General features: G+C 35.2%; 1 protein-coding gene across 2 annotated transcripts in view; it reads left to right on the plus strand.

Annotated features, from left to right (window-relative positions):
• The window catches only part of C8orf34 (C8orf34 homolog), a 170,730-nt gene that overhangs the window by 101,129 nt on the left and 50,439 nt on the right, over window positions 1-19,162 (plus strand). For both annotated transcript variants that reach the window (XM_025147990.3, XM_015282758.4), the window contains one exon: window positions 12,385-12,520. In XM_025147990.3, the coding sequence (XP_025003758.2) occupies window positions 12,385-12,520 (136 nt within the window). The remainder of the gene's footprint in view (window positions 1-12,384; window positions 12,521-19,162) is intronic.

Raw genomic sequence — 19,162 nt, forward strand, 5'->3', positions numbered from 1 at the left:
AGGAAGAATAAACATAGTGAGGAAATGATAGATGGAAGTAAAAGATCATTTATAATAAAGTAGACAAATGCTTTTTCAGGAAGGTAACTCAAACTAAGATTTTGTAAGCCTTGATACAGTAAGAAAGAGAGAGAAATTGAAAACAAAAAAAGTAATAAAAGCATTTTGGAACAACTGTTCAGCACATCTACAATTTTAAGTATTGTATTTTACATTGTACTTTGTTTTCTGTCACAACAAATTACATGACAAAACTTTCACCATATGGTATATGGTAATATTAGGTATACAGCAGTAACTGCTATGACTACTCTGCAGACAAAGGATTTCTTTGTTTCTTTTTCTTTTGTTATTTTACAGCATATATGTAGCAATTTTGAACAATTCAGGAAGCTCATTAGCCATGGCAGAGATTCATAGGGTTATTATGGCTCAAACTACCTGGAGTTTGCAAGTTCAATTTTAGCTTAGACTTATCGCTGTAGTAACTGAGGTGCACCTGCTGACTTCAGAAGAAGGACTACCAGCTTCTTTTCTTGGGTTTTCTTTTAATGACCCTACATTCATGTAGAAATATTTTTTGTATATGAATTTACTGGCTGTAAGTTCTATTATCTGAAAAATATTTTGACTACAGAGGACATGGTGGTAGAGAAAAAGTCTACGGATGAGAGAAACAGGAATAACAGAATTTGGGATATGAGAAATACAAAATCAAAAGTGAGAATTCAAAAGCAGATCAATCAAAGGAAAAATCTGTTTATAGCGTCATAGTATAAGCATGCTGAAAATAAATTAAAAAGAACTGAAAGGAGCTTTGCAGCTGAAGGATGTGTTTCTACTGCCATAAACAGCTAATAGATGCTACATATAATTGGCAAGGACTGGGATGGTTAGGGAGAAACAGTTACATTAAGAGCACTTTGAAGCTTTTAGGGCTATAGTAAGTATGAACTGATATTAGAAACTGGTACTTTTGTTGTTGTTGTTGTTGGGTTTTGTTTTGTTTTTCTTCTGCATGTGATACTGTTGGTTTAAGCTTAATATCTCCATGGAACTTATACACGTTTGCCTTGGAGCTATGAAAGTTTTACAAATTTTATCTTTCAGCCTGATAATAATAGAAACTATCCTTTTGCATAAACAACCTTTTCCAAAGCAAAAGGTATTAAAATGACTGCTAAAACTCATTTCTAATATCTGCCTAATATATCCTCAAATAGTAGCATGTAGGATTTCAGCAGCACTTACCAAGGAAACTAAAACTGATATTTCATGCTGACAAAGCTATACAGTTATTTTCATTGAAGTTTCTTTATGAAGTCCTGTAACTTCAATAAATTAAACAAGAAGTTATGGATGATTAACTGATTTATATCACTGGGTACTGAACTGAAAACATGCTAAGCTATATTTTCAAATTGGCTATTCTATTGCCTCTTTAAACCAACCCATGTCTGAGCAAAAAATGTATATTAAAAGCAATGTTGGAGAATGTAAGTCTGAGCTAGTCCAATTATCAGTACAATAGAACAGAGATAAGATGAAAACAGTTCTGTTCTCTCACCCACCTCATAGTGAGCCACACAAGAACTACAGCGAAGATCTTGGAACAATAAGCTGAACAGGAAGCACTCTTAAAACATTTAAATCCTGCCTCCACTGCAGTGGAATACGAGTTTGGACACTGGTGTGTATAAAGCAAAGATTTCAGTGGGAGGGAATATGAAGAGGGATGATGAGTTACCTTTGGAAGAATGTGTAAAAATAAGAATGGAAACAATTAGCAAAATATTGAGAGATTGAGCAGCTGAATACCAAATGGAAATTTAATAGGATATGTATGTGTATACGTGAGACGTGAGGGTAAATGCATGAAGTTTATACCTCCTGACCCTAACAGTGGAGGTTACAATGTGCATTTGTGACAGAAGGAGGAGTTCTGAACAGGAACAGATTACATTTATTAGTTTACTGTTTTCTGGGTAACGCTGGTGTTGCCCAAGTTTCTTAAAGAAGTATTCTATCTTTGAAGTATCCAATAAAGGATTAGGAATAAAATAGCAATGGAGAAAATTATAGTTATTCCTTTGCTTTTAATTCTCTTCAGAGAAAGTTTACAGATCTGGAAATAATTAAATATAAATAAATGTGCAAATAATAGGATTTTTTTTTGTTTTAATTTTTAATCAGTTGCAAACAAAGACAAATCCAATTGTGGCTTCAAAAAGGTCTGTCCCCATATTTTATTAAAAACAGAAGTTATAAAAAGATTTTTTTGTTTTCAGTTCAATGAGAAATAAAACATGAAAAGATGTTGTAAATGGAATAATAAGAATATAAAATTGTTCTTAAATGCATAGTTCACAATAAAAGCATGATAGCCACATACTCATTCTGTCCAAGAATGATAGCATATATTTTTGTCTGAAACATTCCAGTCTTAATGCAGAATTTCTAAGTGTTGTTGACATGTGAATATTCCTGTTTTTGAAACTATAATTAGTGGCATCGATACACCAAACTAATGTTGCAGTTCTTTTGTCATGTCTCTTCTGATGTAATGTTTCATCTTCAGGGCTGTCCAGAGAGGTAACATACTCTTCAGTACACTGTAAAAAGTAACTTTTGTATGATAGCCTTTTTATTGCTACTGTTTATAAATCATTATTAGAAATCATGACTTTTGATTTGTATAAAATGAAAATATATGATTACTATTTTTGTTCTTGCACATAATCCTTTGCCTAACAGAACTGAAAGTATGAAACTTAGAGAAAATGAACCATAGCCATGTGCCAGCTTTACAGTTTTCATATTCCTCTCATTACCAATAGATTTCTGAGCACTTGAAGGCAAAACAGCTAGTTTCTTCGGTAAAAACTTGCCTAGATGGGTGGTATGTTCTGCATGTGGCTTACAGAGAAGCTATCACATTGAGTGCACTCAAGTAGTCCCTCTACATGGCACAGAAGAGCATCTATAACTGAATGCACAGCCCCTTCTGCCAGAGCCCTCATTTCTGTTCTACACATTATAAGTATATTCATACCTAATTTACTTATGGAATTGTTTCCTCTTGTTCACCTGTTATCTCTCTAAAAGTTTACTCCAGCATATCACAGCTAACAGTTTTTTCTTGGAGTATGGGTTACTGTATGTTTTATTTTGGATACTGAGAAGCTGACTGAATGGTTGCCCTTTTATATACACAAAAGAACTTTATGCGTCATTTTGTTTATATTTTTGACTCTCAGTCAGTGTATCTATGACTGTAGGCAAATGTTAATTAATGACTGGAGAGAGAGTTCCTCAGAATGTCAAGTTTTAATTATCGGATCACTATCACCTAAATGCAGAAATACTGTAAGTGATGTCTGGGACAAAAAGACTTGGCAGGGTGGCTGACAATGCTTTGCAGGCTCTTTTTCCCTTTTGGCCATAAAGGGAGATGTATCTTTTCAGAGGATGTTGTCAAATGTGATTAATGTCCTTAGAGGGAGAAAAAAGTCTTTTGATGTTTTCAACTATTTCCGAGAGAAGTTTATTTTTCTGCTGTTTTTCTGTAAATGAATAGCAACTGGGTTATATCAGTCACAAGTATAAGGGCTAAATGTATCATTTATAATAAATATTAACATAGTGGGTTTTTTATGAACACTCATGTTATTCAAAAGAAAGTACTGTTTGCTTTGTGAACTTTGTTTAGATGGCTTTATACTTACGAAAGGCAAAATATTGTTAAGATGTAGTATCTGACTGCTACTTGTTTTTTCTTCTTTAAATATGAACTGTCTATTAATCTGTTTAGAAGTGTTGATGAGGAATATCAGATAACATGCTTGCATAAGTAGGCACAGCTCTTCTGTGAGAACTACCAAATTCTATAAACAGAAATCATACCCCACTATTACATCAGGATTTTTTGATAATTTTTTATTTAGGATTTGTTACGGAAATTTGGTTTGTTCCTACTGGACATCACTTCTAACTTGTAAATGAGCAATACTGAATCACAGAATAATTTAGCAATATTTTTCGTTATATTGAATCGTCACATAGATGAATGATTCACAACTAGATGATACTTAAAGTGACGATTAATCATTAAAATGGGAGCTTTTCATTGCTGCGATGAGAAATTATGGTAACTGCTATGGGTATTTTCTCAGGGTACTTGTTGAAAGCATTGTGAGAAAGTTTGCAGACTAAGAAAAGCCATTGCCCAGGTGAGGGAATAGTGGGAGATTTTGATAACTGAGGGAGCTTCTGGCTCAGGGCTGTTTTGAAGTAATGTTATATGAGGCTTGCTCATCTGAAAGCATACATAATTAAGAATGTTATTCACAAGCTGAAAAAAAGGATTTCTGTGGACTTGCTGAAGTGTTATCTGGTGTTTAAAAATGTTTCTTGGATTTAGAGAAACTGAAGAAATGCAGTTGAACTGATGTGACCTCATTTTGTGGATGAGCACGTGTAGCTGTACATTATTTTAGGAATAGTATTTGTGGTAATGAAGCAGACAAATAACAAGTTTTTGATAATTTAATACGTAGATGACTTCAATCATTTCTGATAACTTTCAAAGTTAAATACCTAGCGTACTTAGTGCAAAATACCTTTTGCACCCTATGCTATAGCTCTAAGAAATGTGCTGAACTTAACTGAATGTGGACAAACAAGAATCAAGGAGGAACAACCATATTAGTGGGAATGGTAGAAAAGGAGAGAAGGGTGGGAATGGGACATTCTCAGTCACTGGGGGCAAACTACTGGATTACAAAACTGTGCGTCCTTAGTAACTGCTGGTTAGCACCTTGGAGATTGACCTCATTCATCCACCACTTGAGCTAATAGTATTTCAGGGCCAGGGAACTGCATTTGTATGCTTGAAAACTATGGCCCTTTTATGTTGTCCTGACCTTTCTTCTGATGCAATCCTACATGCTTTCCTTTTGTTTGAAATAGATCTCTTCCTCTGTACATAGTTGAAGATGCTTTCAGTATTTTTTTTTTAATTATTATTTTCTCTCTTATTTCTGGTACTGTTCACACTGAAAGTTTGATCTCATTTCAGTTGTAGGTTATCTATCCATCAAACTGATGGCACTCTTAAGAACTTAGCACAGGTGGTTCTTTCTGAGAAGGAAAATGTGTTGAATTAGTCATTTGTCTTCTCTGATATAATATACTCTTTTCTGATGTCCCCTTCCAGTACTTCCTGGGGTTTGTTTCCTTCATCCTTGGTTGGTTTTGTTTGTTTATTTGTTCGCTTTATTTATTTTTTTTTACTGTTCTTTGATATGCATTTGCTACCTGATGTTGAACTGGCATTTCACTGGGGAATCTCTGCCTCATTTTCAATTTAGAAAGCACTTTGAATGGATAACTTGCAGTTCTTATACTCTGCAGGGGATGCCATTCTGTGGCTACCAGGTGATGTGGCTCATGTTCTGTTCAACTGCTGGCTACTCCAGAGTTATCTGTTAGATCTATTGGAGTTTCACAGCTTTTTTAATTAAGCAGTGATAACCCAAAGGACTGCATTTTGCAACAATTTAGGTAAGTCTTCAGAGTTTCGGAGTTTTTGGAGTCACTAGCAAATTTTGCTTGAATTCATTGGCATACTAAGATTTAACTTAGTATGTCTTGAGAAGCAGAGTTGTCCAGTGAGACTGTCTGATCAATTTACAAGATGACTTTATAGTTTTGAGATGAGATTGACTCGAGAAATACGTGGTTCTAATACAAATCTCGAAGAGAACGTAGTACTGAGTAAAAGGAAATTCAACTCTTATGATCTATGTGATAGTGAGTATAAGCTGATTACATGAATTAACACATTGCAGTGACTGATCTATTATTTATTCAGTGAAAATGCAGTTATCACATGTATTATGTGTACCACATTTATAGTTGTTTTTCACTTGAGAGCTTTCTTTCCTGTGTAATTGTGCAAGCATTGTAGGAAATCCAAAAGCCACCTAATTTTCTTTTATCCAAAGCAAACACAAGAGCAAACATAACTCAACAGTTTGCTGAAGTGGAAGGTTATAGAAAACAGATTTCTAACAGACTAAGCATTACTTACACAACACTCCAAACTACACTGTTTTTTTAGTAAATAGAAGTTGTTTTTTTTTTTTTTTTTAAAGCTTATGTTCCTCTTCAGTAAAGAATAAATAAAAAGAAAACTGTATGGTTTACTTGGAACTATATAACCTGGCTAACCTATAGGCTGTGTGGGATAATTTTGACATACCTGCTAGTTAGCTTGACCCAGCTGGGAAGATAACATTATATTTAAAAATATTCTACTTTCTCACAAAAACATCAGTGGTATGACTTTAATCAGCCAGTGAGGAAGAGCATGCTCTGTCAGCTGTGATGCCACTGGTATGCTGATGGTATCTAGCTTAGTGTCTGCTTTCCTGAGTATATCCAGTGTGGTCTTCCACATGTCCCAGTGTCTGGCCAAAATACAGATTGTGATGGAAAACAGTCATGTCTCAGGACAAAGCAGAGCTGATGTGAGCTGACAAAGTGATGAAGCTAGAAGAAATGGAGCTTCAGTTGTTGGCTCCCATTTTATAGTCATTCTTATCCTTAATTTCTATGTAGCGGAGGTAACAAGGATGGCATTTGTCCCTTTGCAGATCAGGAAAAGTTTGAAGACCAATATCAAAGATCCACAGTTTATTTCTTCTGACTTGTTATCTGACTTTTTGGTCATTATCATAGAGTTATTGACATGTCTGCCTCAGCAAGAACTATAATGTCTTTCTCAGTGTGTTTCTGTCTTCATGACCATACTCTGAAAGACAAGTATGGTGTTTGACTGCATTTGGAATGCAATAGTCTTAATTTAAAAAACATGAAAAAAAGTTACAGAAATATAAATAATTCCATTGCAGTAATCTTTGTGCTAGATAGGCTTATGAAAGAAAGCATACAAATGATGCAAGACTGATACTTGAGAAATGCTTGTGCTAGTATTTCTTTTGAAGGAAAGCTGTTGGAAGGTCAAGTATTACTGGAAATGTTTGGCATAAGATTATCTGCAATTTTTATTCTTTGCCACAACTTTCATTTCAATAAAAGGTGAATTTCCACTGGCCTCTTGACAGGCCAGCTAAGATTAATGCTGCCAAGGGGCTGGTAGAATAAACTAAATAGATGCAAATAGATGTGAATGTAGCCCTTACTGTGAAAATTGATTCATAGAAAATTAAGTTGTTCTTTAACATCTTTTCTGGTTGGAAAATCGCTGTAGATGCTTTAGCTTTAGTGAGCTGTACTATTGAATTAATTATTATTTATCTTAAATCATTTCTGTAAAAATTCATACAGCCATCCAAATTATCAGTTTCATTCAAAATAGATTTAATGAAGGAACATGTGAGTGACAATGTCATGTGAAATTCAATATTTTGACAGTATTTTAAGGAACATCTGTAGAACATTAACCAAACATGCTAGAAAAATACTATGGCTGGCTACTCTTTGCTAGAAAGTAAAAACAAACAAATTAAAAACAAAATGGGACCTTTTAAATAAGCATTTCTTTCTTAGGTCCTGATATTTTAAACAGATTTTAAGAATACTTACTGATTTAAATATGTCTTGTTCTATTCCTGTAAAAAACTTTCTTGGTTTTCTTTAAGAATGCAGATTTTGAATGAGGTCTGAATTGCATATTCAAATAAATACAGTGGTTGCATAAATCACGTCAGAAATGGAACTGATTAGAAATATTGATCAAAACTTCCTTTCAAATAAAAAGTTGTTTTACTTCAAGCTGAAGTGCAAAAAAGAAAAGTTTGCTGAGGACTAATGCTGAAAAACTTTGATGCCATCTGTCTTTCAAAATTTCTGGTTATTCTGTGGATTTTCTCATTGTGAGTTTTTGCTTTGTATATTGTTACTATAGTAAAAGTACTACTGTACAATTATTGCAGTTGCAGTACTGCATTATGGAATGTGATGTAACAAGTGAAATATTCTAACTTTTCTTTCATTGGAAACTTCAAAATAATGAAGATATTCTAATCAATAGTAGATTCCCTTTATTGTAAATACAAAGCATTGATTGAAATTACCTAGATGACAGTTTGTGCCAGCACACTGCAAATCACTATTGGTGTGGAGCAACCATGTTTATATAGTCAGTCAGTGTTACTTAAATAGGGGTTGGCTATTTGCAACTGTTATTTGTGCTCCTACCTTGTCTTCTCTTGGATGCTTAGTAAGGCATAAGTGAGCATGATGCCAGTTCTTTTCAGTTGCAGTAGGTTACATCTCCACGTAGAGGTGGAGATGCAAATTCAGGGATGTGCAAAATCAGGTTTCAGTTGTTTTTGTACGCATCTAACAGCGGAAGTGCAAACACCAGGAAAATTTCTTGCCATCTTTAGATGGTTACAATGTGTATTGTCTCTAGAACATTGGTCTCAGGAATCTAAAATGGCTTGTAGGAATGAAAGTCTCTTGATGAATCTACTCAAGACAATCTTTGCATCAACAATCGATTCCAGAGGACTGGTTTGGATGGAATTTCAATATTTTGAAGGTGTTAATGGAGAGAAAAAAAAAAAACATATTAGAATAAACTGTGTTGCCAACTTCATAACCTCATAACCTCAAAGTCATAGAAAAAATAAGAGAAAAAGAAGTGAAATGTCCTGTATCTGGTGTATTGCAAAAGATAACTCCAGTTTTGCTTTGGTTGAAGTAAATGATTAAATGTAAGTTTCAGGAGTGGAGCATAAGACCTTCTAGATTAACGGTTCCTTTCTGTCTTGAAGCTTAAATGCTAAATGTTTCAGTAATTCATTTGGAATTAAGGTAGGATTTGGGGAGGCTCTGCTGATGTTGGTAAGAAACATTATCTAAAGCAGAGATGAGTGGTTAGCATAATAAGAAACATACAAGTATGAAGTACAGAGCAGCAGAAATGCCTGGAACATAAGCAGAACTGCTATATGAAGTAGGTTTTTATTTTACTTAATTTTTTTCTGAGAGTACCAGAGCATATTGGGTTTGTGTTTTAGTCAACAACCCGTGACAAATCAATGCTATCTACAGGCAATACATCAATGTCTGTCCTGATGGAAGAATACTGACTTCAGAAATTCATGGCTTCAAAGAAAAAGCTGTTATTTTAATGATGCATCAGAATCGACTTGGGGCCTGCAAGAACATAAATTAAGATTTCATTATTATGTTTAATCCCACATGAAAATATTTATTGGCTTACTTAGCATTAGACTGAACAGAAAAACTCTGAGCAGTCATAATCTCTGTAAAGATAAACCAGAACTTTTTCCAGCTTTGCTCCTTCTTACATAATGCTTTGCAGCGGAAAGAAGAGGCAAAAATGATAGTATTGTGTCAAAAAATGTAGAACAGATCCTGAGTATGTGAACCTTCTTTGGAAGTGAACTTTCACCATATTCAGGAGATGTTTTTCATAAGATCAGCTCGGGCCCTACTGTGAATGCTGTGAGAGCCTTTCAAAAGCCTGTGAAATATTTTCACATCTCCTCATCCTGAGGCATTAAACAATATTGCACAGATTCAAGAATATTATTCCAGACTATTTGACAGTCTAGAATATCAGTGCCCCTTCCTCTGTCCCCTGTCCCTCCTCCTCCTCAAAACAGGAAATAATTACAAACAACATCCTCTTTAAAAACATCAGCCGATTTCTGGGATGTGTTCTTGTTTTGCTGAAATAGATACCTTTTCCCTTTCCTCTTGCTGATGAAACTTGCCTATACAAATTCACAAAGAATTTATCTTAGTGCAGCATTATTAATCATATGGGAAACATCCGAAACATCCGTTCCTGTGCTTTATTACAATTGTAATTCTTATCTCACTTTTAAGTTTTTTGTGGTTTTTTTTTTTTTTTTTTTTTTTTTTTTTTTTTTGTATTTTTGTGGTAATACATGAAACTGTATAGGTGCTTTTTTGGGTTGTTGGTTTGCTGGGTTTTTTTTAACCGCATAGGACATTCTTAATGAAAAATTTTATAGGATGCATATACATCATAATAACATTAAATGGAAGAAATACAGTGCACAGTCATGCAGTAAAACAACACATTTTTAGTAGCACAAGTGAGATTCTATCTTTATCTTATTCTATCTTTCATTTACTTGAACGTCAGGCCTATCTCTGTAAAAAATATTGGTACCAATTTTCTAAAGGTTTGAGAGTTTTAACAATATTTCTGTCCTTTGTTACAGAAGCAGTCATCAACTTAGCTTTTTTCTCTCTTTTTCTCAGTGAATTATCTCACTGCTCCTCAATAAAATCACTGAACCACTCAGCTATATTGTCACTAGTTGGTCTAACAAAGAATACATTGAAAGAGGGAAGATCCAGCGTTCCAAGCCATGTAGCTGAATTGACTTCTCAAATGAAATCTTTTTTTGCTAAGATTGATTTATTACCAGCATGTGGTAATAAATCAGTTCTATGTAATATTCTGCCAATTTGTCTGTTAATTACAGCTATAGGTACATCATGTATAGGTACATCAGCCTACGTTACTACTCCACTGAAACACTCTTAGTTATTAATCAAGCAGGGAACAGCTGAAAACCCCATTTTAAGAAATCACATCTGTTCAAGGGAGGAAAAAATAAGGCATGTGCTTCAATTTCATTTAAACTGTAATCCATCCAGTGGTTTACATCTATTAAAAAATATATAACTTTTCACACCTCTTTAAAACATGATTTAACATTACTTATTTTAATACATAGCATGTTCCAAATACGTAATGCCTTCTCTGAAATGTCTCATAAGTGATTGATTTTATAACTCTTTATCATATATCCTTCCAAGTCCTTTGAATTAGTTTGTATATTAACTACCGATAGCATTTAAAGGAAAAGTTGTGGAAATGGTGTAAACTGATGACAGAACTACTGAAACTGTCTATTTATACCACTAAGATGAGGAGGGAGGATTTTCTTAAGAACTAGAGTAAAACATCACAGGTAAAAAGACCTAGTTCCAGGATTTCAGTGGCAAGAAATTCATTTAATTTTAGTCTTGATGTGCTTTTATTCTCAGCACAATTGATGGATTTTGTTTATTGAAATGGATGTCTCCCAAAAAGAGTATGATTAACATGGCGTTATCCTGCCAATCTGACTGGTACTCCACTGTGTATATGTAATGACTACTTGTGTAATTTGAATTCCAGTTGAACCTATAGAGCTTCTGATTTTAGAATTCTCTGTGACGTTTTACTGTCTGATTGTAAATCGACAGTCTGCCTTTACGTGCATACTGCTTCACTTGGATCCTTTAACGTCTGGTTTCTTTTGTAGACATAAGTATATGAAAATGTATGTACATACATTATCTGAAAGACATTTTAATTAGGTGATCATGTGCTCTATGTATCGCAAGCCACAAGCCTCAGTCAGAACGTGGAATGGTTGGTGCCCATTCAATAGCAGCTAGTTAGTGCTTTGTTTGTTCACTTTTGAGCTAGAACCAAATGGAGTTATAAGCAACCTGAAGTTGTGCTTTATGAATGCGCTGGGTATACATGATGTGCCCATTTTATATGTTAGTAAAAAAATAAGCAAGTCATGTTAAGGATGTCTCGACTTTAAAGCAGGAGACATTGTTTACATTCTGAGACACAGTATTCCAGTGTAATCTGGGAAAAACAGTTCTCTGAGAGCCTCAGCTCTCTTCCTACAAAGTGGGAGTGATTTTGTAGTAGTATAAAATCCAGTTATGATTATTAGTTGCTCGTGTATTACAGTGATGTGGTGAGTACAAGTGTGCTCATTATGGTCCCTTTTGTGTGATATACATATCTATTTTACATATTCGGGGCTCAGTGGAATATTTTTGTTTTAGCAACAGTGTTTCTTTGCTAAGTATTGGATAATAAAGCAACAACAAAATCTCAGAGGAGGACCATGTACCAGCCTATATCAATGCTCAAAAAAGGACCATATACTCAAAAAAAAGTGAATTTTCTCTTTGCTATGGAGCCCTACATGAAATTGAGACACTGGTCAGTATCTCTTGACAAAGCAACTGGCAAGTGTATTTGCTTGCTAGTTTTTATAGATGAACTGGAGAAATAAAGATGAAAGAATAGACAGCACTGTGAAGTGGAAATGCTACTGAGTATTTTTGAAGGAACCCTTTGTGTCAAGACACTGATATATATAAATAAAAACCATCTCATGTGTTTTTTTTTTCTTAATATTATTCAAGTAATTGTGTGATTTCTTCCTAATTTTTAGTGATCCTGTAGGGAGTGAATAAATTGTAAATGAGCAGAATTATTAAGTATTGCTACAAAAATTAATACTGTATTCACCTAGTCATTCTGTTTTGTTGCAGAGGATCTTGATGACCTAAGAATGGAAGGAGTAACAAGTCTGGTGTCTTCTGGGAGCAAATTCAATCAGAGTAGAAGTGCTCATCCTGCTGAACCCCAAGCAAAGGTCACGTTGAATATCTGTGCAAGATGTGCCAGGTAAAAATCAAAACCACACCGTGCTACCAAATACATTCCTTTCCCCAGGTTTTTCATATGTGTTGCACTTTGTTTTGGGCCAGGTGATGAACTCTCCTGTGCTAAGTTTAAAAAAAAAAAAAAAATTACTTAGCTGCTAGCTACCCAATGACCTCTGGAATCTGGATTGTGCAACTTAACATTTATGCTTGATATGTCGCGTCAACAGTGAATCAAAGAGCGTAGTTAGTCTTAGGCCTTACTTCACAGCTTGAAACTATTTTAAGCCTTTCTGTCTCTGAATTTCATTAGTTATTTGAGCTTCTGTGGTTTTTTCAGGAGATGAATCAGGGAATTTAAAGGTTCAAATCCAATTTGAAAAGCACCTGTATAAATGGAGATTTAGTTGCACAGGTGCAGTCCAGGACTTCAAATAACTGCTTTTTAGCACTTTATAATCTCATCCTGTTTCACCTCTGAGAAATAATTTAATCGGGTTGAACCCTTTTTGATTTTGACAGCTGGAAATAATTCTTGCATTTACAGTATGGGGGCCAAATAAACAGTTTGGTGATCCTGTAGCCAAGTCAACTTGAGAATGCAACACTAACAGAAACCCCCTAAATTTCCTAGATGCATTCTTCTGTGTAGACAAAAGCTCATTTGGAGAAAGGATTTAAGCCTGTTTAAATGACAAAACTAGCCTTCTCACCCTTCTGTTAATGGTTCAGATTAACAAAACCAATACTGAGGCATGCCAATTTTATCTGCCTGCTTTGCCAATGGCTGCTCCATTGTATAGTTTGAGAGGGGATTAGCTGCCTGTAAATAAAAAGCAACCTGTGGTGAAATTAAGTCAAAAGTTTGGCCATATGCCACCCTACGTTTCTACTCCGGTCCCCCCCCCGTTTTGCTTGTAAATTACTACTTTTTTAAAGGCGCTTGTGTAGGAAGAGGGGCTCCAAAACGTTTTCTGATGCGCTGGGAGTATAGCTATAGGCATACTGAGTATCTGCACAGTAGCATCTCCTCAGCACGGTCGTGGGGCCTCAAACTTCAGTTCCAGTACTGACAGAACAGCAGTGGCTATGGGCTTTGTGAGTCCAGGCAGTTTTACCGTTAGCAGCACAGCTACATACTTTAAGAAAAGAGCAAAAATGCTAGGCATGGGATTTTTCCCAATTCACTGGAAAATAAATAGAATATGTTATAAAATGTTTCCAAATAACTAGCTATGTGAAAGCATGACACCTTTTTTGAACTTGCATCAGTTGTCCATGAACTATCATGTAGAAAGGTAAGGAAATGGAAATGTTAATTTTTTTTACATGCTCTCTTAGAACTAAAAAGTCTATAATTTATAAGAACTATATAAGTCTTGTATGGATTAATATGAAGCTTAATTAAATTTTAAATTCCCTGAAATAGCCACTAACAGCAGGTGCCAAAATGCAATATATCTTCTCAGTTCTGCACATCAGGGAGCATACGACTCAGAACTTGGGCCAGTCTTAGCAACCTTGGCTATTGTTATATTGTCCTTTAACTGACTGTACTACATGATGCAATAGTCTGAAATATGAATTGCAAGAGAAAGATCTCATAAAACACCCTTTTCTCACTTCACTCTCATGATCAGGGAATAAAAGCAGTACTTCATGTCACCTGTAGACCTTTACATCAGTCTCTACCCTGTTTAAGAATGTCAAGGAGGAACTGGATGATTGACTACTTAACTGGATTTTTTTTTGCTCTTCTGGTTGCAGTTCAACAATTTCTTTAAACTTCTGATAGATTAAAAAATAGGCCATCTTATCAGTAGCACGAGGCTTAAAATAGAACTGTGTATTGCTTTTGTATTCAGTTGTGAGGAAGATTCATGATGAAGAAATCTATTGATTCATTTGGAGCATTCCTTCTTACTTACTCAGTTCGAGGACACCTGTCCACGCCTCTTCAAGACTGAGTTCTTATTGCAGTTAGCTCTGTTTTTTCAGTTTCTTCATAGTGAATTTGCCAAATGACTTCTAGCAGCAGCTTTATGTTTTTTTCCTGTTTCTTTCCATGAGCAATTCTCTTTGCTCAGTGATATAGTCATTGAAGATAACACGTCAGAAAATCAACGTCTAAGCGATGGATCCTCTCTATGAAGATTCCTAAGCATTTATCTCCATTGTTGTGTGAAAACCTAGTATTTATTTTAAGGTCATAATACAGTATTGTAGTGCATTTATTTGTTTTAGATATTTTTGTTTCATTCTTACATATCTTCTAAGTAGTCTCATGTGCCATACATAAATACTTTGGGCTTTCATGGTAAGCACATTTGAATAAAGTTGAAAAAGTAGTCACTATAAGTTGTTGTTAGAAGTACTTTTACCTACAATTAAACACTTGTCTTTCCTCTTAATTGTATCCATTTTTTTTTTCATCAAAGAAATTCATTTGAAATGAATGGACTTATTAATGGCAGTGGGTATTCTGTAGCTAATGAGACCTGTCAAAACAGATTAGCAAGTCATGTTTACTGCAGGTATTTGGGCTGTCAGTAGGAGGAATGTGACTTTTTACCTCAAAGTTGATTGGCCAAGTTGCAAATGTTAGAAAACATGCATCTTAGTTCAGAGAAAAGTTTAATTTTACTCTTATGTATACATAAATCTAGCTCTGTCAAATCACTATATTTCTTTAATGCTCCACCATGATTTCATTGTACAGTCATGTAACCTCCTATGATACATTCTACAGAAGCTTCACTTGACCATTCTGTGGCTCTTCTGAGAGGGATTTCTGATGCAGTGTTTGACACAGTGTTACAGGAAGGTCTTTGGAAAGAATGCCAAATGGGAGTGCTTATAAATCTGACTTGTTACAAAGCAAATTAAACACATTTTACATTTTGGGGATCACTCGGAATGCTTCTGAGACTGCATTTGGTAAAACATCCTCCATCGCTTTAAGTCTCCTAGAAAAAAAAATGTAAAAGCTTTTTCAAGAATTGTAAGGCATGAGTCTGAGAACGGACAAAAGTAGAAATACATTTTTTTTAACAACTTTTTTTTAGAAACTGACATCTACTCATGAATGCTTATAATTTCACCAAGCATCTTCAAGAAAAACAGGTGAAGTTGTCACAACGCAGGCCAGCAATTTTAATAAAAACATGTTTTTCACCCATCTAGGAGATGAGAGGAATCCTTTCAGGCTATCACACCATGTTATTTTTTACAGCTTACGATTTAAAAAATGAAAGAGGAAAAAAAAAAACCAGCACAAAACCTCTGAGAAAAAGAATAGTAAAAGTAGGCGTTAATTCTCCTGGAGTACAAATAGGTTTGTAGGCTGGAATATAGCTGTAAGAAACAGAGAGCTTACTGTTTTCTGTATAGTTGTTTCACAAACGGTGAGCAAAATGCAGATGGATAACAGCTTTAAGAGGGTTTTCAAATGGGAAAGTAGCTACAGGACAATGTTATTCCCATAGCTGCTCTTGAACTACATCACATGTTAAGCAGCATATTAAGTCATCTAAATAAAAGGGTGACATCATTCACAAGGTAGAACAAAGCAAGATTTGTAGATACAGAAAAAAGGGGATACAAAAATAACTGTACTTAGAATAATTACTTTTTGCAGTTTTGGCAGGAAAATTAGCAAAGGCAATTTTATTACAGCCAACGTGGATTTAGATCATTTGAGCAAAGTGTTTACAATAAAAATTCCATCTTTGTCTAGGGGTATTACCAGCTGGACTGAATGGACTGACCCATTCTGTAATACAATTTTGTTATTTCTTTCTCACATACAACCATAACAAATTGAGTCTCATTTTCAGCTGATGAGTCATAAGGCACCTTCACACATAAGCAAAACTCATATGTGTTAAATAAAGGTGTAAGTGACAAATTGTAAAGCTGAACAGTACTTCCACATTTTCTCACATCTTGTTATGTGTGCTCTGAGAGTTTTGTGAGATAATAAGATAATATTGATGTACTATGGCCATTTGAATGAAGTTTAAGGGTTTTTTTGTGGTGATTTTTTTTTTTTTTTTTTTTTTTTTGGAGGACCACCCATTAGCCTTGTATGCCCACTGCCATGCTCAAAAGTTAAATCTTGTTCTTGTGGAGTCTTGCCAGTGCATTCCTGGAAGTAAGAAGCTTTTTGTTTTTAATAGCGCAAGGGCTGCATTCATTCTTCTTAACATCAATGGAATACAAAAAAGGGGTTGCATGTGATTAAAAAAGAAATGGGATTATAGAAAACATACTGTGCCACAAGCTTGAAGGCTTCTGAACAAGAATGTTGGGAAGGAGCACTCGTTGCATACAAATTTAGTTTTGAGATGCAATATATTTAGTTAATAATTTGTTTTAAGATTAGTTGGAGCACAAGCACGGTGTCCTCAGGCCTTTCAACATATTTGAGAGATCAAGTGTGTGTGTGTGTGTGTGTGCGTGTGTGTGTGTGTATGTATAATTGTATAAGCAAAGTGAATCTGTAAATTAAAAAGTTAATCACAGCTTTTCATTGGGATGTGTATTAAAGGTCAAGTTTGGTAGCTTGTATTGATTACGTAGAAAGCATGAGATGCTTTGTTCATGCTACCATTTATGAATACTCTCTGAATTATCTGTTTGGAAAAATTATTCAAAAACTCTTACATCAGTTTACCTTGCCTGTGACTGATTTATTGTTGCCCTGCTTACCATCTGTATCTCTTAACTCTTAATGGATGGTTTCTTCTCCCACCAATCTTCAAATTAGCTTGTTTATTTACCAAAGCCAGTCAACTTTTCTTTAACCAACTGCATTTTTTTTTATTTTCGTAAGCTTGATTTTCTGCAGTATGGTCTCCACAACTTCCGTGTGTATTTGGTATATACACTCAGATAAACTACGTGGTACTGTGTGAAATTTAAGAACCACATGTGGGTGCTCTGAAATACAGAGCTGGACTTTAAGCATAGGTTTGTTACATACTTCCATGAGGATCATGACAGTGTGGAGGAAAGAACTGAAGGAACCAGATAGAGAAAAACAAATCTGCTATAGACATCAATTTCTATAAATTTGACAGAAGTTACAGAATAATGATAGAGAATAAAACTCTTGTCTGAATTGACCTTTATACATCTCTGGTGGTGACACACTGGAACAGGTTGCCCAAGGAGGTTGTGGATGCCCCATCCCTGAAGGCATTCAAGGCCAGACTGGATGTGGCTCTGGGCAGCCTGGTCTGGTGGTTGGCGACCCTGCAACATAGCAGGGGGCCTGAAACTCAATGATCATTGTGGTCCTTTTCAACCCAGGCCATTCTATGATCTCTCTAGAAAATAACTGGAATCAATTTAGTCGGTACATTCTCTGGTGTTCATCTGTCTTAGACATTTTATATTCCGAGAAAGTAAGAGTATATATGGAGCTACTTTATCTGAGTATTACAAAGCTATAACAATGCTAATGAGACTTGAGGTCATTAAGAAACATTTGGTGGAAAATTTGATAATAAACTGTGCCTGAGTACCTGGAACTTGGAAAGTGCATGATGCTTAACTATCAAAAGCAGAAAAACTGACAACTGTATGTAGAGAATAAACTGCTGTTAAACAAGGCAAGTTAATGTATATACTGTCCACAGATAACGCTGCTGAAATTTCAGACAGCTAAGAGAAAAATTAATGAAAGCATATGCCTCTGTGAGGAACATCATAAATGCTAACAAAAAACTACACTTAAAAAGATGAGTACTTGGAAGGCTGTCTTAAGGGAAGGAAGGAAGCCTACTGAACTTCCCCATCTTCAGTTGTGCACTAGATCCCCTTATTGTTGTTTATGGTTAGTCTGCCCTTACTGTCATTGTGTTCCCTGTACAGAAAGCAGTGGGATAGGTTCTTCTGTCTTGTCCATCCTCCATGGCTGGGGATGGAAAGCTATCAGGGAATAGGTGCTGCAGCATGCAGCACTGGGATAGAGTCTGATGAGATGAGGTGAAGGAGAGTAGATGCAGAGTTTTTAACAGGTGGTCAGGATTTGTTTTCTGCCAAATTAGACCAAGCCATCCCTATAGGTACTTCACTCCTTTCAGTAATATGCTGTTCAAGGGTGTGTGAAGTCTTCTCTTCCACACTAAGCTCTTTTGGTGTGATTTACTCCATAAAACTTGAAGTGTAGTTGAAAATGCTTGCAGTACTAAAAGGCATTAAAACTTCATGGACCGCTTTCTCTTTATCCTGAACATATTTAACAATACCTGATGTCTTGCTGAGGTAATAAAAGGCAATGTCTACGCTGGACTGCTTGTGCATAAGTCCCTTAGCTGCTCTATGACTTGGCAAAGCTATACAAGATAGCATATGCAGATGTCTTTTTAAAGTCAACTCAAGTATGTTTAAGTAAGCTAGAGTCATCCTTGCAACTGGAGCATTATCATAAACCAAAAGGTGATGGAATTAGATAGGACTTGATCACGGGAATAAGAAATAATCTATTCCAAACAGAATTGGGAGTGAAATACTGTATATGTGACTTAGAATCCCCCTTTTTCTCCTTAGACCTGAATGTCCTAATATAGTGTTTTGTGAAAAGTAATCTATTAATAGTGGATCCTCTGACTAAATGTTGAGATTTGAGAGGAATGAATTCTAATTTCTGACATCATGA

The sequence above is a fragment of the Gallus gallus genome, chromosome 2 (assembly GCF_016699485.2).
Source record: "Gallus gallus isolate bGalGal1 chromosome 2, bGalGal1.mat.broiler.GRCg7b, whole genome shotgun sequence".
NCBI classification, from domain to species: Eukaryota; Metazoa; Chordata; class Aves; order Galliformes; family Phasianidae; genus Gallus; species Gallus gallus.